The sequence below is a fragment of the Natator depressus genome, chromosome 11, assembly GCF_965152275.1.
Source record: "Natator depressus isolate rNatDep1 chromosome 11, rNatDep2.hap1, whole genome shotgun sequence".
Taxonomy (NCBI): Eukaryota; Metazoa; Chordata; order Testudines; family Cheloniidae; genus Natator; species Natator depressus.
In genome coordinates, this window is record NC_134244.1 from 1429545 (window position 1) to 1450557 (window position 21013).

A 21013-nucleotide genomic window follows, 5' to 3' on the forward strand; every position below is an offset into this window, starting at 1 on the left:
GCGGAGCCGGTCGCTACTTTCCAAAGGGAGCGCGAGGGAGGGGCGGGGGAGGGAGCAAAGGGGGGCAGAGACGGGCACAGAGCAATGTCCTGGGGGGATGGGAAGCTGCCCCGGCTGCGCCCTCATTGTGAGCTGTCATGGAACATGGTGATGTCCTGCTCTGGGGGGCGCCGGGGCCAAGGCAGCAGGCAGCGTCCAATGGAGTCATGGGCCTCCCGCTCTCCAGGGAGCTGGCCTCGACCTGGTGATAACGGGGCAGCTCAGCTGGCCAAGGGGCTGCCCTGCCCCAGCCGCTGGGACACAGGACTCCAGCGAGGGCAGCTGGGCTTCACCGGGCACTGCCCCAGAGGGACGAGTGTGCCTAGCGGGCACTGCCTGTGGCTGGCACCCGGTCAGCAGCCCTGCTCCTTGGGATGGTCCCGGGGGATGCCCAGCGGAGGGACCCCCCTCTCCGTCTGCCCCCAGCACAGACCCCCCTAGAGATTGCTGCTCCCCTGTCCCCCCTGTCTGCCCCCAGCACAGACCCCCCTAGAAATCGCAGCTCCCCAGGGCCCCCGTCTGCCCCCAGCACAGATCCCCCCTAGAAATCGCAGCTCCCCAGGGCCCCCGTCTGCCCCCAGCACAGACCCCCCCCAAGATCACTGCTCCCCTGTCCCCCATCTGCCCCCAGCACAGATACCCCCCTCCGAGATCTCTGCTCCCCTGGGCTCCCGTCTGCCCCCAGCACAGACCCCCCCAAGATCACTGCTCCCCTGTCCCCCCATCTGCCCCCAGCACAGATACCCCCCTCCGAGATCTCTGCTCCCCTGTGCTCCCGTCTGCCCCCAGCACAGACCCCCCCCACAAAATCGCTGCTCCCCTGGGCCCCTGTCTGCCCCCAGCACAGCCCCCCTAGAGATTGCTGCTCCCCTGTCCCCCCATCTGCCCCCAGCACAGACCCCCCCGCAGTGATCGCTGCTCCCCTGGGCCCCCCATTAGCCCCCATCACTGACCCCCTAGAGATCACTGCTCCCCTGGGCCCCCCCGTCTGCCCCAGCACCAACCCCCCAGAGACCTCTGCTCCCCCTGTCCCCCCCGTCTGCCCCCAGAACAGACACCCCCCCGCAAGATCACTGCTCTTCTGGCCCCCCATCTTCCCCCAGCACGGACCCCTCCCCAGAGATCTCTGCTCCCCTAGGCCCCCCATTAACCCCCAGCACAGACCCCCCTAGAGATTGCTGCTCCCCTGTCCCTCCCCATCTGCCCCCAGCACAGACCTCCCCCCAAAGATCGCTGCTCCCCGGACCCCTGTCTGCCCCCAGCACAGACCCCCCCGAAGATTGCTGCTCCCCTGGGCCCCTGTCTACCCCCAGCACAGGCCCCACCCCCAGAGATCAGGGGGGAGGGATAGCTCAGTGGTTTGAGCATTGGCCTGCTAAACCCAGGGTTGTGAGTTCAATCCCTGAGGGGGCCATTTAGGGATCTGGGGCAAAAATTGGGGATTGGTCCTGCTTTGAGCAGGGGGTGGGACTAGATGACCTCCTGAGGTCCCTTCCAACCCTGAGATTCTATGGTCCCTGGGCCCCCGTCTGCCACCAGCACAGGCCCCCCCCCCCGAGATCTCTGCTCCCCTGGGCCCCCCATTAACCCCCAGCACTGACCCCCTAGAGATTGCTACTCCCCTGGGCCCCCGTCTGCCCCCAGCACAGACCCCCCCCCCAGAGATCTCTGCTTCCCTGGGCCCCCCCATTAGCCCCCAGCGCAGACCCTGATGCTGGGGCCCTTCCCTCGGTTGGAGTCACCGGGGGCCCTGGTGCCGCAGCTGCGGGCCGGGGTCCCCGGCTCTCCTGGCTCTGGCCTGGCCAGTGCCGTGCGCAGATGGGACCCTCGGGTGCTGTCCGCACTGCGGGGCTCGCTGGAGGCGGAACTCCAGCGGTGCCTGGGCCGAGCCCGGCTCCGTCCGCACACGCAGGGCACGGCCCCAGCTCTCAGTGACTGCCCCGGCTGAGCCCAGCGGCCTGGCTCTGGCGCGGTGCGAGGACAAGGAACGGCCAGGGGCTGCCCCCGGGGAGGCCTCTCGTCCAGTGGCTCTCAGCCCGGGGTGCACGGGGGGGGACACCAAGGGGTCTGTTCTGGGGGGACACCAACCCCGCTGGGGATGTGCCGAGTTTCCCAGCAGGCTCCAGACAAGCCCTAGCGAAGTCGGTGCAAACGGACCCTTCTTGCCGCCAGGCTGGGTCGCAGGGCTCTGGGTAGGACGGACCCCCGGCCCCGGGAGGACCATCGCCCGCTTCCAATCGATTCCTTGCCCCGGGGCACTGCGCTGGGGTCCTCGTGTCTGGTTTTGTCAGCAAGTCGTTTCTACGTGAGGCGAAACGTGGGGTCCGCAAGACACAGGCGGCCCCTGCCAGGGGGCCAGGGTCTGGCCAGGCTGAGAGCCGGGGCGCTGGGCCCGGCTGGCACCGGGGGGGGCTGCTGTGGGGGTCGCTGGGGTCCAGGCTCGTGGGGGTGCGATGCTGGGGCTGGGGCGCTGCACAGAGCCCAGGACGGGGGAGCTCGGGGGCAGGGGGCGGTCGGGGGGGGTCCCTTTGCCGCCCCCCCCCGTGGGGCTGGTGTCCCTGGGAAGGGGCCTGTCTAGGGCCGGGAGGGGCCGAGCCCGGTCATGTGACGGCTCCTGCTTCCTTCCCAGCTGCGGGGGGCTGTGACCATGGGGCCCGGGCGCCGACTCCTGCTGCTGGCCGCGGCGCTCCTGCCGCTGGAGGTGAGTCGGGCCGAGCCGAGCCGGGCCGGGCCGAGAGCCCGGGGGCGCTGGATCCCCTTTGACAGAGCAGCTAAAAATCCTGAGACCCGAGCCTGGGTCTGTCTCCCCGCCCCACCCCCCGGGCTCTGGCGCCCCCCCCCGGCTGTCGCGCCCCCCCCGCCCCTCTTGGGGCTCGGCCCCGCCCCCGCCGGGGGCCCTTGGGGGCTCCGGGACTCGGAGCACTCCGCGCCCCCTGCCACTCCGGCCCCCAACCCGCCCGAGCCGGGGGCGGCAGCGGCCCGGGTGCCACAGTGGGGGGCGGGGGGGTGGCCCATGGCCAGTGCTGGGTAAATCCCGTGGCCATCGCCCAGCTCCGGCACCTGGCTGCGCCCCCCAGGCTAACCTGCCGGGCGTCGCGGAGAGCAGCCCCCCCCCCGGCTCGTCCCTGCCTTGACCCCCCAGCCATGGGGCAGCAAGAGGTGCCTGCACCTTCCCTTGGATCCGCCCCCCCAGGGCGCCCCCACCTTCCCTTCGATCCTGCCCCCCACTTTCCCTTCGATCCTGCCCCCCAGGGCGCCCCCCAGGGTGAGGCCAGCACCCCGGGTAGGGCAGCGTGTGCTCACAGCCCCCGTGGGGCCAGGCCTGCGCCGGCGCCCGCTCCTTCCAGGTGGATTACACCCACGACTGCTTCCGCAAGGACGGCGCCCCCTTCCGCTACGTCTCGGGCAGTGTCCACTACGCCCGCGTCCCGCGCCCCACCTGGCGCGACCGGCTCCGGAAGATGTACATGAGCGGCCTCAACGCCGTGCAGGTGTAGGTGACCCGCGTGCTCCGGCCGGGCCGACGGGGTTCCCACGGGGCGGGCTGCCCCCAGGGCCGGTCCTGCCGGGGCCACTCGCCCGCCCACGGGCTCTCCAGGTCACAGCTCTCGCCCGGGGGTCCCCGGTTCCTGCCCCAAAACCAGAGCCTCGTGTGGGGCCGAAGTGATCTCCGGTCCCTGAGCCTGGGGCTCGGATCCCAGCCCCGCCCCTGCAGCGTCCGGCGCAGCAGCCATGGCCCCCGGCGGCTGGTGACGGTGGCTCTGCGCTGGCTGGTGCGATGGCCAGGCCGGCTCACAGGAGACACGTGTCCCCCCCCCCACCCCAGCGCGGCCAGTCGGCCCTCTGGCATCCGAAGAGTTAATGCACCGATAACTGGGTCAGGGCCCTCGGTCCTGTGCCACACCCGGGACCCACACGTGTCGTTAGGGATCTCTCTGCCGTGCTGGGGTGCTCGGCCTTCTACCACGGGCTGAGCCCCCCCCGCCCGAGGGTGAGCAGACCCCAGCAGCTGTGCCCCCCCCAGGGAGTACAGACCCCGGTAGCTGTGCCCCCCACCCCGAGGGCGAGCAGACCCCAGCGGCTGTGCCCCCCCCAGGGAGTACAGACCCCGGCAGCTGTGCCCCCCCCCCCCCCCCGAGGGTGAGCAGACCCCGGCGGCCGCTCCCCTCACTGATCCTGACTCTCTTCCCCAGCTACGTCCCCTGGAATTACCACGAGCCACTGCCCGGGGTCTATGACTTCTCTGGGGACCGAGACCTGGGAAGCTTCCTGGACCTGACGGCAGAGCTGGGCCTCCTGGTGATCCTGCGGCCCGGGCCCTACATCTGCGCCGAGTGGGAGATGGTGAGGCCTGGGCAGGGGCTGCTCTGCCCTGAGTCTGACCCCAGCCCCTGTGTTCCCGGCCCAGCCTCCCACCCCACCCTGGCCCAGCCCCCAGCACCGCACCCCGGTCCAGCCCAGCCCCCTCCTCCCCCACATCCGGCCCAGCCCCCAGTGCCCCACCCCAGTCCGGCCCAGACCCCTCCTCCCCCCCATCCAGCGCAGCCCCCCACCCCAGTCCGGCACAGACCCCTCCTCCCCCGCATCCAGCCCAGCCCCCAGCACCCCACCCCGGTCCGGCCCAGACCCCTCCTCCCCCCCCATCTGGCCCAGCGCCCCACCCCGGTCCGGCCCAGACCCCTCCTCCCCCGCATCCGGCCCAGCCCCCAGCGCCCCACCCCGGTCCGGCCCAGACCCCTCCTCCCCCCCATCCGGCCCAGCCCCCAGCGCCCCACCCCGGTCTGGCCCAGACTCCTCCTCCCCCCCATCCGTCCCAGCCCCCAGCGCCCCACCCCGGTCCGGCCCAGCCCCCTCCTCCCCCCCCATCCGTCCCAGCCCCCAGCGCCCCACCCCGGTCCGGCCCAGACCCCTCCTCCCCCCCCATCTGGCCCAGCGCCCCACCCCGGTCCGGCCCAGACCCCTCCTCCCCCGCATCCGGCCCAGCCCCCAGCGCCCCACCCCGGTCCGGCCCAGACCCCTCCTCCCCCCCATCCGGCCCAGCCCCCAGCGCCCCACCCCGGTCTGGCCCAGACTCCTCCTCCCCCCCATCCGTCCCAGCCCCCAGCGCCCCACCCCGGTCCGGCCCAGCCCCCTCCTCCCCCCCCATCCGTCCCAGCCCCCAGCGCCCCACCCCGGTCTGGCCCAGACTCCTCCTCCCCCCATCCGTCCCAGCCCCCAGCGCCCCACCCCGGTCCGGCTCAGATCCCTGCTTGAGCTGAATTCAGGCCAATGTGGGGAAGCTCATCACAGAGGCACCTCGGAGACCCGCATGCGCCAACCAGTCTGGGAGCAGAGAATACGCGGCGTGGATGCCAGACGGGGCAGATGGAGCCGGGAACATCAGAGCGACCCCTTCCATCTGTGTGCTCACGAACGCCCCACACACGGCTCTGCTATTCCCTGCCCTGGGCTCTCCCCCCCCCACACCTCCGCTGGTGCCCCTCACTCCCGACCCACAGCCCCCTCCTAGCTCTGCTGCCGCCCGTGAGTTCTGACCCCTTCGTGGTGGGTCTGTGACGCAGGCCAATGAGACCTTCCTGCGCCTTCCACTTGGCCCAGAACCGCCATGTGTCTGGGGACTTACGAGTCTCTTTCTCCTCCGGGCTGTTTCTCTAGGGTGGCCTCCCTGCCTGGCTGCTGTGGAAACCAGACATTGTCCTTCGCTCCTCTGACCCAGGTAAGGGGCATCCCTTGGGGACCAGCCCACCGGGCTCCTGCCCTCAGCCACGCAGGGCCACTTAGTTGGTGCCAGGACGCTGTGGGGCTCTTGCGTTTACCTGCTAGGCCTCTCCCCATCCTTGGAGCCCCGAATGCAGAGCAGCTGGGCTCCTTCTCTTCCCCCTCCCTCCCCGCCGCCCCCTGGAGACGGGGGTCAGCCTCTCACCCCTGGGCGAGCCAGGAAAGGCTGGCAGGCTCTGCCAGTGCCCTGTGCCCTCCCCACAAACCACAGTGGGCTCCTGGCTCTCACACGAACCCTGCACCTGCCAGTGCAGTCAGAGATGGGCGCTGAGCCCAGCTGCTGTCTCTGCTCCCAGATTACCTGCAGGCCGTGGATTCCTGGCTGGACGTCCTGCTGCCCAGGATCAAGCCCCGGTTGTACCAGAATGGAGGGAACATCATCAGCATCCAGGTGGGGTGGGGTGGGGGGCTCAGGGTCCCTTCCCTGGCTCACTGCTTCTTTCCAAGCCTATCCCAGCAACCCAGAGCCCTCTGTGCTGTCCCCCCCGGAGCCCCCTGCCTAACCCTCCCACTAGAGTCTCCTACCCCTGCAACCCCCATTGCCCTGGAGTCCTCTTCCCATCACTCCTGTCCCCCACAGAGCCCCCTGACATGCCCCCGTAACCCTCACCCCACAGAGCCCCCTGCCCCAGTTGTTACCTGCACAAAATTCTCTGTTACTTGCACTCTCTAGGACATCCCACCTCTACCTAGTTCCTAGGGCTCAAGGCGTAACCCAGTTGATTTTAGCACCCCAACCCTTTCCCAGTTCCTAGGGCTCCCGGCAAAAGGCACCTAACTTTACCCCTCCATGGGCTCCGGGCTCTACTCCAGGCTCAGAGCAAACACCCATTCCCTGTGGACTCAGGGCTTAATCTTTTGTGGGTTTACGGGGTCTTTTACCAGTGAAAGAGCCTCACACAGTAATAGCCTCTTGACCTCTGTTTATTAACAGTCACCAAAACAGAACGCACAGGCTACACATACAACCCCCACCACTCCCAATAAGACAGATGAACTTTTCTTGATGGCCAGTCAGGATCAGGTCCGTCTGGGGGACTCCAGTTTCTGCCCAGTGTCATTGGCAGAGTGTTGAGGTCTGGCAGCTCTGGGGCTCTGTCCTGGAGTTGGTTCCCAAGAACTTCCTTTTGGACCCCAGTTTATATAGTGAAACTTGAATCTCACTTAGCTGTACCTTAACCAGTCATTTTACTAAAATTTTACTAACCAAGCCTAACATTGTAACAAAATTCTCTAACCAGTCCTACCCCACCACCTTAATTAATTTACACCTAGCAAAGTTAACTATGTAACAGACAGAAACAATAGGGAAGTGGGGACCATGCAGATAAAACAAGACATGAGGATTTCGCAACCCCAACTACTGAGAAGTGATTTCTTGCCAGACAGGATGCTATCAAACTACGTTGTCTTTAACCAGCTTAAGATCTGTTTCTTTATCCGGTGAGGGTGCATGCTATTCGGACGAGGTCTCCTTCTTATCAGCCCGATATTACATTGTTTTAAGGTCATTAGATGGAATGTGAGGATGTGACTTCCTGCTTCTCAGCGAACGGCTGCTGCTCTCCTAACATGGCTGCAGACAAAGGCCTCAGGCCTCACAACATGGCTACAGGAAAAGGCCTGAGGCCTTACAGTCCCTTCCTTAATGACGCTTTTACCAAAGCTGCCGTTACTATCCCATGAGTCTGACACTGCAGGCCAGCCTCCTGTGTTCTTCCAACCGTTTTCCTCCTCCAGCAAGCCAAAGCCACTGTGCTCACTAATAAAGCCAATTGGATTCCAATGATCACCACAATGGGGTGAACCGTAGAATATCAGGGTTGGAAGGGACCTCTTGAGGTGTCTAGTCCAACCCCCTGCTCAAAGCAGGACCAATCCCCAACTAAATCATCCCAGCCAGGGCTTTGTCAAGCCGGGCCTTAAAAACCTCTAAGGAAGGAGATCCCACCACCTCTCTAGGTAACGCATTCCAGTGCTTGACCACCCTCCTGGTGAAATAGTGTTTCCTAATATCCAACCTAGACCTCCCCCACTGCAACTTGAGACCATTACTCCTCGTTCTGTCATCCGCCACCACTGAGAACAGCCGAGCTCCATCCTCTTTGGAACCCCCTTCAGGTAGTTGAAAGTGATACAATTGTGGTTTAAACTTCAAAGTAGTTCACAGTCCATACTGATACGTAGTGTTCACAGTCACAACTTTTAACCTTTGTAATGTTGCAAAAACCTCCCTTAACTAAATAAGTCATAAAATACAATTCATTATTGTCTACTCCTGCCATTGGACAATGACTTCTAACACAAACACATCCCCTTCCTGCATATACAACAGCTGGCTTTTCTTCGGTGAATATATCAGACATGCAGCTTGGGTTCCTTTGTCTTTAACATAGACACGTCCATCTCTTTCTTGTAAATTTTGATCCTCACACACACACACCACGTTTTCATGGGCTGCCCGCTGAAACATGTCAATGGGTTTCCGCTGTTGGGTTTCTTTATGTGCCCAGGGATGGGGATATTTTGTTAGCCGGGTTCCCACAGGTACCACTGGATAAACACCAGTAACGAGAGGGGAGTAGAGTTACTGTATATGCTCATAGAACCCTTTGATCTTTATTTAGGGTAAAGTTCACCAATTTCCATCATGCCGTTAATTGTCTCTCCCCTTCTGTAACGTTTTCCCACAACAATTTTTATTTCCGAATTTCCTCGCATGCCTTCCCAGATTATCTGAATGACCAAGTGCTGACTTATTTCCTGGGCCCGCGTACAGGCGAATGCTCAGGACACGTTTCCTTGTACTGAGTCCATAGTCCCTGCCAACAATAACGAATCCTTTTCCCCTCGCTGTTGCCACACTGGCAGTATTTTGGAAAATCATTGTTGCCCCATCCCTCTATGTCAGCAGCACCCAGCACTCCAACTCCTAATCCAGTTCCACCCAAAGCAGTTTCCAATACAGCCCTTGGGAGCCTAGGCTACCCACCCCTCCTGGCTGCCAGGCAAATCCGGTAACCTTCAGTGGTTCACACTGAGGAAATGTTGGGGCAGTTCTACCTTCACTGGGCCTTTACCGTACTGCCCCTTCTAGTAATCAGGGAAGGTGTGGCAATGGCCTTCCTTCCCTTCCTTCCAACTTTATACAACACCCAGGTGCATTCAGCTGGGCTTGCGTGCTGGAAGTTGATTAAGGCATGCCGATTATTACTGATTTTCAGGGGCGGCGGGTCGCATAGGCTGGGGGAGGCTCAGCCTCCCAAAACAGCCAGGCGTGACCCCACTGCTTGCCGTGACCGCTCCCTGGGCTCCAGTTCTCTGGCTTCTTGAGCCCCCCAGTGCTCCAGTGGTGGGGCTGGGGCCACGCGCTGTCTGCCTTCCCGCGCTCCAGGGCAAGGGGGGCTGGGGCCACATGCCGCTCTCCCTCCTGGCGCTCCTTTGGGGTTGGGGGGCTCGTCATGGGACTGGGCCAGTAGCCACGGTGTGGGGGGTGGGGCTCTGGCAGGGTGTGGAAGGGGCGGGGCTGGGGGTTCGCCTCCCCCCGCTGTGGGTTCATGTGCCCCTGGTAACCAGTGGTTTCACATACTTTTCTTTCCCTTGGTAATTTCACTTTGAGCTTAAAATGTTTTATGTCCATCCTTCCGTTCCCACCAACAGATAAACCTTGTGTCTGAGGCATATTCTGCCTTTAAACGTGCCTTTACCACCTGGGGATGTTTCCCTGTTCACCTCTGCCATTCTGCAATACTGGTTTCTGTGAATACAGTTCAAATCCTTATTAATCCTATTCTGCCTAATGCAGTATTTAAAAAAAAAACAAAAAAACACAATACACAGCAATGCTAGCACAAGACAAACAACAACACAACACAAAATATAAAGCACAAAACACGCTATCCGCCGTGGCAGTGGATCCGCGGTATTCTGGGTTGCTCTTCAGCTGGTAGCAGCTTTCCCTGAAGTTCTGAAAGACAAAGAACATTTTTCTACCCCCTTTGGGGGGCGGCAGATTATGGCTTAAAATATCTCTTCCTTTTACACATCTCCTTGCGGATTGCAGGCAAAACAGAGGAATTACCCCACATTCTTTCCTTTGGTTTTGTTCTATAGGCAGGCCAGGATTTAATGGCATCTACCTTTTAAGGGTTTAGGGTGAATTATCTCACTGTTCAGTCATTAAATTCATGAGGTGGTGTGCCTCAGTTTCCCTTTCCATACAGCAAACCAAGTTTGTAATCGATTTTTGTTAGGTTGCTTTTTTGCTGTGCTAAGTGTTAAGTTTATTCCCAGGTCATAGCTGAGAAGCATCATTATCATAATGCTTTTTTCTTCCTTTTTTTTTTTTTTTTTTTTAAAAAAAACACGAGGTGTGTTTCCAATTACCATTTCTAGCAGACTTAAAAGTTTTTTCCCAAAAAATCATATACATTGTTACAGGGTTACTCGTTAACATTACATTTATCCCAGTGTTTAATATTAACAATAACATTTGCATCAAATGTATTACAAGTGGGCATTTAAACATATCTTGTTATGCCTCTTACTTAGACAATTTGTCAGTGAGGCCAGTGTGTTCAATGTCCTCTTGAATCTTTGCATAGGCTTTAATTTAATTATATCCTTGGGATTTAGGTGAATTACACGGTAGGGGGATCATGCATGTCAGCAGACCCCTTTTGTATCCGTCTGTAGATTTCAGCACTGTGCATACACACACACACACACACACACACACACACACAAAATTCTACTTAGGGTTAACCTGTCCCTCTTATTCTCGGGCTTGACTCCTTTTTCCTTCCTTCCTTTCCAAAGGGTCATAATTTGAGCCTTTCGGTTTCAGGTAGTTTGTTTGCTGACCAGGTATGTCCTTTATCTGTGGCTCCTTTGTGCTGCCATTTATGGGCAGTTCTCTCCTTCCTCTATCAGTTAGGTAATTTGCATCAACACAGACGCTTTCTGGCTTGCTTTTGGCTCCAAAGCCATCAGCAGCTCAGAGACTCTGTCTTAAAAGAGACACAATTAACTTCCACCAGAGTTTTGATTACTTTCCACTTTCAGCTCCTGCTTCCAAAAGACACACAGTGATCTGAAAAAGAAAACACAACTGTCAAGGCTGATTCCCCACTCTGGCACTTCGAGTGCAGAAGGTGGGGGCCTGCAAGGATTCTAAAAATTAATGCTGGCCGCTCCAGGCTTGTATTAACTCCCAAGGTTACAGCTTCTCTCTGGCCTTGGCTTGGTAAACGCTGCCACCACCCAAATGCAAAAAAACCCCTTTGAACCCAGGAAGGAGCACTTGGGAATTCCTCCCTGTGGGGTACCCTCAAGCCCTTTCACCCCCCTCCAGGGAAGAGCTGAGAAAGAAAACAAAGGAAATTAGCTGTGGCTATCAGCTACTCAAACAGCATAGGTACAAACCTCTTAGGACACCAAAAATCCAACACTGTTCTTAAAAAGGTAAATTTTATTAGAAACCAAAAGGAAAAAAATACATCTGGAACTTAGGCTTTTTGCTAGAACTTAAAAGAAACAATTACAAAAATTAAGCACCCAAAATAGCTTTCTTGGGGGTTCAGCTTAAAGGTTACAAGCAAACTAAGGCTTCTGGGGTTAGCCCAGAGGAGATCCACAAGCCAAAATAAAATAAAAAAACCTAATCGCGGCTATTTAAACATGCCCTGTCCAATAATTTCTTCTAGGTATGGAAGATGCATTTTTATACCTGGTTCAAGCCTTACACAGCATTCCTGCTGCCCTCTGTTGCCCTCTTTCCCGGAGAGACACAACACACAAACCAAGGGAAGTTCCCCCCCCCCGCCCCCCATTTTAAAAAGTTCTAGCCCTCCCATTGGCTCTTTTGGTCCGGTGCTCACTCCTTTTCCTTTACCTGGGGAACTTTGTTAACACTTTACAGGTTAAGCAAGCAGAGAACAGCCACCAAGAGGGACTTTTTAGCTAACTGGCTGGCTGGGTGTCCATAAAAGGAAACTACCCCCCCCCCCCGCCCCTTCATTTATCACAACAACCTATTGTGGCTCCTTTTGGAGCCCTAATAGGATTTTAATTAAGTAGCATGTTTTGTTTGTATTTCTTTACCCCTTCTACAATAGACACTGCACGTGTCCTGGGGAAAATGCACCTTCAGTGAGCTGTAGCTCATGAAAGCTTATGCTCAAATTGGTTAGTCTCTAAGGTGCCACAAGTCCTCCTTTTCTTTTTGCGAATACAGACTAACACGGCTGCTACTCTGAAACCTTCCTTCCCTAGTTTAACTTCTAGAACGTTAGCCATACCAATTTTTACATACAGTGTAACTGTTTCTTTTGAGCTCACAGAGTTTTCGTGTGCCCTTATCACAGGGACAGTCTGGTTACGCAGAGCCACCTGATCAGTGTTCCTGACGTTGCTTCTTTGTGCACCTCACCTCTGCTGTCGCTCCAGAGGGCACCGTCTGTTCGTTAACAAGAAAAAGTTAGAATCTCTCTCCATTCTCCCGGTTCTGGCTGCCCCTTACTACAGCCCCGACTTTGGTCTATAAAAAAATACTGAACTTTATAAAGCATTGGGGTGTCTTAAGGGTTAAATGCTAACTACCAAAGCCGAACACCACTAGTTACCTGTGTCTGGCAAAAAGCCTCCCTCAGTTTTGCAGCTTTGAATGAAAGATTCAAATGGATTTTTAGTGGTATTATTTAAAACAAACAAACAAACAAACAAAAAACCAATTCATCTTAAACCTACAAAACAGGGTTTTACAAACCAGGAATGTTGTAAAATACACGTTTACACAATATATTTACACCCCCCCACACAGATATGTACCTACAGTCTCTTTTTCCTTAGCAGCCCTTGCACTGCTTTAATTTTCACACAGCTGTGCAGCCTTTTATACACTTGGGGCAGGTAAATTCCAATAGAAACCCCTTCTTCTTTTAGCAAATTTGACTAAATTGTCGATAGTCCAATTATTTAAATCAGATTGTCTCTTTGCCTGGATTATTTACAGACATTTCTTTGGAAAAGGGCCCATTTTTCCTTCAGAATCGCTGCAAAGAAACCAAGAATTCTCTTTCTGTAACACTTTCCCATCTTTCAGCTGTTCAGTTCCCTCCAGCCTCTGCATAGTTAACTTCTCACTCTCTGTCCTTACATCACTTGTTCATCTCCCAAAATGACACCTTCATCAACTCAGATTTCACCATTCCAAGTATTGTCCCAGGGATCTGAAATCCCCATGCCTGGACTTACTCCTTCCCTTACTCCTGCCACTATGCCCCTCAGGGCTCCTAACCTGTTTTCCAATCTCTTTATCTGTTGCCTGCCTGCTTGTCTGGGCCTGATCCTGCTTTCCTCGCTGAACTGCTCCTGCCCATGGGCACAGGCCCTTGTCCCACTACCCATTTAGCAAGGAGGGTGGGCTCCTCAACTAGCCCCCACCCCTCCTGGTCCCTTTTCTTTGTTCCCTTTCTCTCGTGTTGCTCTGGGGGGGTCATTCTGCCAGGTAGGTGGCGACCCTTTCTGACAGCAGGCACGGGGGGGGGCAGCCCAGGGTCCCGCAGTGCCCCCCCCTCACGGCTGCCCGGCCCCGCAGGTGGAGAACGAATACGGGAGCTACTCCGCCTGCGACTACGACTACCTGCGTCACCTGCTGGCCGCCTTCCGCGCCCGGCTGGGGCCCGACGTGCTGCTCTTCACCACCGACGGCAACAGCGCCCCCGAGCTGCGCTGCGGCACCCTGCAGGGGCTCTACGCCACCGTGGACTTCGGGCCAGGTGCCCCTGGGCGGGGGTGGGGCAGGACGGTGGGGGGCTGGCTCGGACGGGGGGCAGGACAGTGGAGGGCTTGCCTCAGACGGGGCAGGACCGCAGGGGGAGCTGGCTCAGACGGGGGCAGGATGGCAGGGGAGCTGGTTCGGATGGGGGGCAGGACAGAGTGGGGGCAGGACGGTGCGGGGAGCTGGCTCAGATGGGGGCAGGACGGTGGAGGGAGCTGGCTCGGATGGGAGGCAGGACAGAGTCGGGGCAGGACAGTGCGGGGAGCTGGCTCAGATGGGGGCAGGACGGCGGGGGGAGCTGGCTTGGATAGGGGGCAGGACAGAGTGGGGGCAGGACGGCGGGGGGAGCTGGCTTGGATGGGGGGCAGGACAGAGTGGGGGCAGGACAGCAGGGGGAGCTGGCTCAGATGGGGGCAGGACGGCGGGGGGAGCTGGCTTGGATAGGGGGCAGGACAGAGTGGGGGCAGGACAGCAGGGGGAGCTGGCTCAGATGGGGGCAGGACGGCGGGGGGAGCTGGCTTGGATAGGGGGCAGGACAGAGTGGGGGCAGGACAGCAGGGGGAGCTGGCTCAGACGGGGGCAGGATGGCAGGGGAGCTGGTTCGGATGGGGGGCAGGACAGAGTGGGGGCAGGACGGTGCGGGGAGCTGGCTCAGATGGGGGCAGGACGGTGGAGGGAGCTGGCTCGGATGGGAGGCAGGACAGAGTCGGGGCAGGACAGTGCGGGGAGCTGGCTCAGATGGGGGCAGGACGGCGGGGGGAGCTGGCTTGGATAGGGGGCAGGACAGAGTGGGGGCAGGACGGCGGGGGGAGCTGGCTTGGATGGGGGGCAGGACAGAGTGGGGGCAGGACAGCAGGGGGAGCTGGCTCAGATGGGGGCAGGACGGTGGGGGGAGCTGGCTCGGATGGGGGCAGGACAGAGTGGGGGCAGGACGGTGCGGGGAGCTGGCTCGGATGCGGGGCAAGATGATGGGGGGTATAAGGGAGGGGGGCTGGCAGACAAGCCCGATGGGGGCCCAGAGCCCTGCACTGACCTGCCCCCTTCTGTCCCCCAGGCCCCAATGTCACGGCCGCTTTTGCCCCTCAGCGACTCTATGAACCCAAGGGACCTCTGGTGAGAGTGGGCCCCGTGGGCAGGGGGGGCGGGTGCTGCCTCGGCCTTTGTGGGTTGTAGGAGTTGGGGGTTGGTTGTGGCAGGAGCTCTGTGTTCAGAAGGGCTCTGGGGGATGTTGCTCTGGGGCATGGGGAGGCTCTGTGGGGCATGGGGGGGGCTCTGTGGGGCACAGGGGGCCTGGGCAGGGGGCTCTGGACTCCCTTGTCTCAGAAGCGACTCCTGCAGGCTCAGTGCTGGGGGGCGGGGAGTGGGGGGGCGGCCCGGTGCCTGGAGCGACTCCCTCTGGTGGCTGCTGGGAGCTGGGGGCTTGGGGGGCCCTGGCTGGCTGCCAGGGCTGTGGGTAACGGCCCGTCTGCCCCAGGTGAACTCGGAGTACTACACGGGCTGGCTGGACTACTGGGGAGAGCCGCATGCCAGCAGCAGCCCCGCGCAGGTGGCTCAGGGTCTCCAGGACATGCTGCAGCTGGGAGCCAACGTCAACATGTGACTGTCCGGCCGCGGGGGGGGGGGGGGGGGGGCTGGGCCGGGGGGGGGGCCTGGGCGGGGCAGAGGAACCCCTGGCCGTGGGGCACCTGCTGCCGGATCCCAGCGGGCCCCCAAGGCTCGGGGGTTCCTCTGCCCCAGGCTGCCTGGGGAGGTTCTGCCGGGTCCGTGTCGTGCCAGGGCTGTGTCGTGCGGGAGGGAGGGGGATTGGTGCTGCCGGCGCTGGAGGGCCAGGGCCACCCTCTGCTGGGGTCTGGCCAGCCCCGCAGGAGCCGCCCTCGGCAGCAGGGTGCGGCTGGCCCTGCCCCAGGGAGCCCCGTGCGGCTGGTTCCTTTGTCCCTGGTTCCCCATCTCCGCGCCACCCCCAGCACCCAGGGGTCCCCGGGCTGAGCCAGGTGCCAGCCCTGCCATGCGGGTCGGTGCCGCGGCCCTGGCACGATTCTGGGCCACGCTGCACTCCCTGCACGGGGACTGGTAGCAAAGGGCCCCAGGGGCTTCCCCTTCCCTGCTCCAGGCAGGAGGCCCCAGTGCAGCCCTGGGTCAATGCAACCTGCCCTCTCCTTCCTGCCTCCCCTCCCCTCCCCTCCCCCCTGGGTCTCTCTCGGTCCCTCTCCCCCCTCCTGGGGTCTCTCTCTGTCCCATGCTCCCCAGGGGCTCTGGCCCTTTCCCTTGGGCAGTAGCCGGTTTACACGGCTGGCTGCATTTGGTGATTTCCAGCCCATGGTGCTGGCTGGGTCCCTCTTTGGGAATTGGGGGGTCAGGAAGGAGGGAGGTGATGGGGGGTAGCTGAAGGGAGGGTGGCGGCCCAGCCCTCGGGCCTGTCTGGGCTAGCTGGTGGGGCCACGCTGGGCGCTGATGGCCCCCTCTGGGTTATCACGTAGGTACATGTTCCAGGGAGGCACCAACTTTGGCTACTGGAGCGGTGAGTCCCCCCCGCCCCTGCCCCTGGGGAGCAGAGGAGCCAGGGAGGGCACATGGCTGGGGGGGCTGTCCCGGCATCCCCAGGCGATGCTCTGGGACTGCTCCCTACGAAGCCAGGCAGGACTCTGGGGACGTCTCCTCTCGGGGAGCAGCCTGTCTGCAGGACACACAGCTCACCCGGCTTCCACCTTCCTGGGTCTGACCTCGGAGCCTTCAGCCTCCTCTGCCCCTCCGTGCGCTTCCCCCAGCGAGTCCGCCCAGGTGGGGTCCTGGGGGAGCCAGAGGGTCCTGCCCCCCAACTCCACAGTCAGACGGGACTCTCAGCCAGCCAGTAACACAGAAAGTTTATTAGACGACAGGAACATGGTCTAACACAGAGCTTGTAGGTGCAGAGAACAGGACCCCTCAGCCGGGTCCATGTTGGGGGGCAGTGAGCCAGACAACCCCGTCTGCCCTTCACTCCATGTCTCCAGCCAGCCCCAAACTGAAACTCCCTCCAGCCCCTCCTCCTCTGGGCTTTGTCCCTTTCCTGGGCCAGGAGGGCACCGGATTCCTTTGTTCTCCAGCCCTTTAGTTCTCACCTTGCAGGGGGGAAGGGCCAGGCCATCAGTGACCAGGAGACAGAGTGTCGGCCATTTATGGACCCTGGCCCTTTGCTCTGCAACAATTACACCCCCCTAACCCACCCCCTAGAGATGTAAGAAATGCCTAGGGGAAACTGAGGCACCCCACCGTATTCAGAGGAAACATTAAGAACAGTCCCACTTCGTCACAGCGGCTGCCTGGCGGGTCCCTGCAGGGCTGTGGTACCTAGGCATTGGCCCATCCTACTGGGGCCTGGTGCAGCGAGCCCCTTCTCTGCCCTGTAGCCCATGCCAGCACCGGCCCTCATCCTCCAGTAACGTGCCAGGCCATGGTCCATGTGGTTTCCTTGCCACGGGCCAGGCCCCATTCCCATGGGGCTCCCGGAGCCCAGTGGCCCCTGGCCCTTGCCCCCGTCTCCCTCGGCTTGCCAGGCTCCGAGCCAGTGGGGGCACGGCAGGGCCCAGGAACGGGCACCGTTGGGGCCCAGCCGTGGCTCACTGCGCCTGCCTTGGCCAGGTGCCGACTACAAGGGCCAATACAAGCCAGTCACCACCAGCTACGACTACGATGCGCCGCTCTCGGAGGCCGGCGACCCCACCGAGAAGCTGTTTGCCATCCGGACGGTCATCAGCAAGGTACCGAGCCCAGCGGGCCGGCAGGGAACCAGCCCTCGCCACCGCCAGGCACCTGGCAGAGCCCCGGGCACAGCGCAAAGCCGGTGCGGCTGCCTGTGTCTGGGGGCAGGGCTCTGTCCTGCCAGCACCAGCGGTGCCCGCACCGTAACGCCCTGCTCTCTGCGGGGACAGCTGGGGGCGAGGGTGGCTCGCAGGGCGGGGGGGGCGCCCCCAGCGCGCACCCTGGGTTGATGACTCTGAGCCCAAAGAGCCAGGCATGGCTCCGGCCCCCTGCCCCACTTCCATGGCATCAGGAGGGGGCACCGTGCCCCTGACCCAGCCTGGCCGGCTCCTAATGGGGTTTTGCTGTTCAGTTCCAGCCCCTGCCTGAGGGTCCGATGCCGCCCGCCACCCCCAAGTACGCCTACGGCTCCGTGGCCCTGCGGAAGGTGAGCGGCTGCCCTGGGAGCTCCCCCCCACCCGGCCCCAGGAGGCGGCCACCCACCCACTCTCCTCTCTTGCAGCAGGGCGAGGTGCTGGAGCTGCTGGACGTGCTGTGCCCCAGCGGGCCCATCCGGAGCCAGTTCCCCCTCACCTTCGAGGCCGTGAAGCAGGTGAGGGGGCAGGGGTGGGCACGGGGTCCTGGCGCCAGGCTCCTCGCCTCTGCCAAGGCTCTACCTGGGAAGGAAGGAGCTGGGCCTGCTGCAGCCGGGAGGCCCTGGGGAGGGTTTCCCATGGGCAGCGCCTCGGCCCCCTGCTCCCACGGGGCTCTCACCCCTCCACTCTGCTGCAGGCTCACGGCTTCGTCCTCTACCGGACTCACCTGCCCCGGGACGTCTGGGATCCAGCCCCTCTGAGCTCCCCTCCCAACAGCGTCTGCGACCGTGCCTACGTGTTGCTCGACGGGGTGCGTACCGGCCCGCTCCAGGGCCCTGAGCTCTGTGGGGCGATGCCCAGCCCCTCTCTCTACAGCAGAAGGGGGGTTAGTGCCCATGGGGCAGAGGGGCTGGCAGTGCTGGAGACAGCCTGGGGTGGGGGCTGTGCAGGGGTCCCTGCTTCTGGGCACATCTGCGGCGCTTGCTTGTCTGTGGGCCTTTGCCCTGGTCCCCGTCTCTGCTGTGGGGGCGGATCTGTGGGGGGTGGGGGGTTTGCTTTGGCGTTCACCCCCCCCGGGGTATCCATATGGGAGGGAGACCTGGGAGCTGGTTCCGCCTGCCCCCCGCTGGGGAGAGTCCGTCTGGTCGCTCGCCTGTCCCAGTGTGTGCAGGGAGTGGGGGCGCCCAGACCGGACCTGGAAGGCCTGGCACCAAGGGGCCTCTGGGGAGGGGAGGCTGGTGCTGACCCAATTCCCCACGCCTGCCTGGCACCAGGAGTACCAGGGGAGGCTGGAGCGCGACGGGCAGACAACACTGAACCTCACGGGCCAGGCTGGCGCCACGCTGGACCTGCTGGTGGAGAACATGGGCAGGATCAACTTTGGTGTGAACACCAGCGACTTCAAGGTGAGGGGCGGGAGGTGGGCGCGCTGATGCCTGCTGCCCCTGCGGACATAGGGGAGGGGGTGGGCAGGGACGGGGCAGCAGCTGGTGCAGCCGGGGCGCAGAGCAGGGCTGGGCACCCTCCCCAGGCGGAAGGAGCAGGGTTCGCCCTGTGTGGGGAGCCCGTGGGCGGAGCCGTCAGTGCCCGGGACGTTGCTCCTCCCCACCGGTCTCCCGTCCCCGTGTTGGCAGGGCTTGCTCCGGAATCTCTCCCTGGACTCGGCTCTGCTCAGCAACTGGCTGATTTACCCCCTGGACGTGGATGCGGCCGTGGCGCGGGGCTGGCCCCTGCCCACCCCCCAGGCTGAGGGGAGCAGGGCCACGCTGGGGCCGGCTCTCTACACGGGGACCTTCCAGACCCCTGGCATCGCCTGGGACACCTTCGTGAAGTTCCCAGGCTGGAGCAAGGTACCGAGGCAGAGGGAGAGCTGGGGGCGGGGGGCCGGCTTGGGGCCTGGCTGCGATGGCACAGCTGCTCACTCCTCTCTGCCCACTGCTGGGGGGGTCAGGGGAGAGGGCACCGGGTGGGTGTGTTGGGTGGAGGCAGTGGGCAGGCAGGGTGCGGGGGGACAGTGGGCAGGGGTGGCAGGGTGCCAGGCTGAGAATGCCCCCCCCCACACACACACACACTCTCAGGCCCTCTCTCTGCCCCTCCAGGGCCAGCTCTGGATAAATGGCTTCAACCTGGGCCGGTACTGGCCGGCACGGGGGCCCCAGCAGACGCTCTTCGTGCCCGGCTCCCTGCTGCACGCCTCGGCCCCCAACAACATCACCCTGCTGGAGCTGGAGGGGGCCCCCCCCAGGCCCTTCCTGCTGTTCCTGGACCGGCCCCTGCTCAACCGGACCGCCAGCCCCAGCGCTGGGGCCAAGCTGCTGACTCCCTAATGCCCCCCCCAGTGTCTCCTGGGCCCCAGAGGGCTCACCCTGGCCCAGCTGTGCGGAGGGCAGGGCCTGGGGGCCCCTTGCAGCCGCAGAGGAGGGGGGCAGCGTTGCTCCCGGTGAAATAGCAGGTACTGGCTGGGGCAGGGCTGCCCAGAACCTCATCATGGCCCCCCACGGCTGGGCCGGCCCCTGGCGGGCAGAGTCTGTCCCTCCACCAGTGGCAGACCCCGAGTGCCGGCCCAGCTGCCTGCAGCAGGACGAGCCGAGGGCCCCCTGTGCCCCGCAGAATGGAGACACAGCGTTCGCGGCCTGCGGCTTTGGCTTGCCCTTTATTGCCGGTGCGGGGTGCGTTGCGGCCACGTGCCGCGGGGGCTACTCCTGCGGTGCTGGTTTCCCGCCTGCCGACTCGCCCCCCAGGCTGGGCACCAGGGGTTACATTTTATTACCTGGTAAAGCAAAGAAAATCTCGTGCCTTCCCTGCCGTGTCTGGCGTGTTCTGTCACCCTGGCGCCATGCCCGCCCCAGTGTGGTTCACCGCAAACCTCACAGGCCATGAACAGCTCTGAGTGACCACGGGGGCACCAGCCGAGCCACCCTGAGCCAGAGCCCAGGTTCAGAGCCCCGGGGGGCACTCAAGGGCCATTGGGGGCTTGCTCAGGGTACTAGGGTCAAGGTACTGCACCCTGGGGAAAAACCGGGCACCCGTCCACAACATGGCCCCCAGCACACAGGGGGTGACTAGGACCTTGGGCACTGGCGTGGGGGGTGGGGGGGCAGGTTCCTCTCCCACCTCTGCAGGGCAAGGGGGAAGCGGTGGGGGGGCTATATCACCTTCCCCCCCCTTCCCCAGATCCAGCAGCAAGGGCAGGCGCGTGCTGGGCTGAGCTTTAGGGGCAGCGTCCTGAGTCAGTCACCACTTGGGCTACCCCGGGCCAGCCAGCTCAGCCCCTGGGTAAAGGGGAGGATTCACGGGTGCCGGACAGGGCCCAGGGTGCTGCAGGGAGCTCCCCCCCAAGGCAAGGGGCTGCTGCCCTGAGCCAAGCTGCCCGTCATTAACCACCCTCAGCCCGGCTTGTGGGGCACACTCAGGTGGATCGCACAGCACCAGCGTTGGGCCCTCTGGTCCCTCCTCCATCGATCCACCAGCCACGCTGCCCCTTCAGCACCCCCTGCCCCAAAACAGGACCCTGACCCCTGTGTGACGGTGACGCTCCTGCCCAGGGGTCAGTGCTCGCCCCCCACCCAACCCATCCTGCGCCATGATCCCCTTCCCCTTGAGG

General features: G+C 62.1%; 1 protein-coding gene across 4 annotated transcripts; it reads left to right on the forward strand.

Annotated features, from left to right (window-relative positions):
- The first annotated feature begins 2185 nt into the window (after positions 1-2185).
- GLB1L (galactosidase beta 1 like) lies at positions 2186-20200 on the forward strand. Of its 4 annotated transcripts, XM_074966981.1 has the most exons (17): positions 2186-2231; positions 2669-2740; positions 3360-3532; positions 4233-4383; positions 5695-5755; positions 6114-6208; positions 13415-13595; positions 14652-14710; positions 15072-15193; positions 16075-16115; positions 17216-17334; positions 17688-17762; positions 17838-17927; positions 18107-18220; positions 18684-18815; positions 19044-19259; positions 19509-20200. In XM_074966981.1, the coding sequence occupies exons 2-17, from the start codon at positions 2687-2689 to the stop codon at positions 19734-19736; spliced, it is 1911 nt and encodes a 636-aa protein (XP_074823082.1). In that variant the 5' UTR covers positions 2186-2231; positions 2669-2686; the 3' UTR covers positions 19737-20200. The 4 variants fall into 4 exon arrangements, with proteins under 4 accessions (XP_074823082.1, XP_074823084.1, XP_074823083.1 ...); XM_074966982.1 differs by lacking the exon at positions 2186-2231 and having other exon boundaries at positions 2606-2740; positions 17841-17927; XM_074966983.1 differs by lacking the exons at positions 2186-2231; positions 18107-18220 and having other exon boundaries at positions 2605-2740.
- The last annotated feature ends 813 nt before the right edge of the window (positions 20201-21013 follow it).

Coding starts and splice junctions, on each gene's coding strand:
- GLB1L (XM_074966981.1), top strand. CDS start 2,687: ATGGGGCCCGGGCGCCGACTCCTGCTGCTGGCCGCGGCGCTCCTGCCG. Junction 17,763..17,837: donor GCTCCGTGGCCCTGCGGAAG/GTGAGCGGCTGC, acceptor CCTCTCTTGCAG/CAGGGCGAGGTGCTGGAGCT. Junction 18,816..19,043: donor TGAACACCAGCGACTTCAAG/GTGAGGGGCGGG, acceptor CCGTGTTGGCAG/GGCTTGCTCCGGAATCTCTC.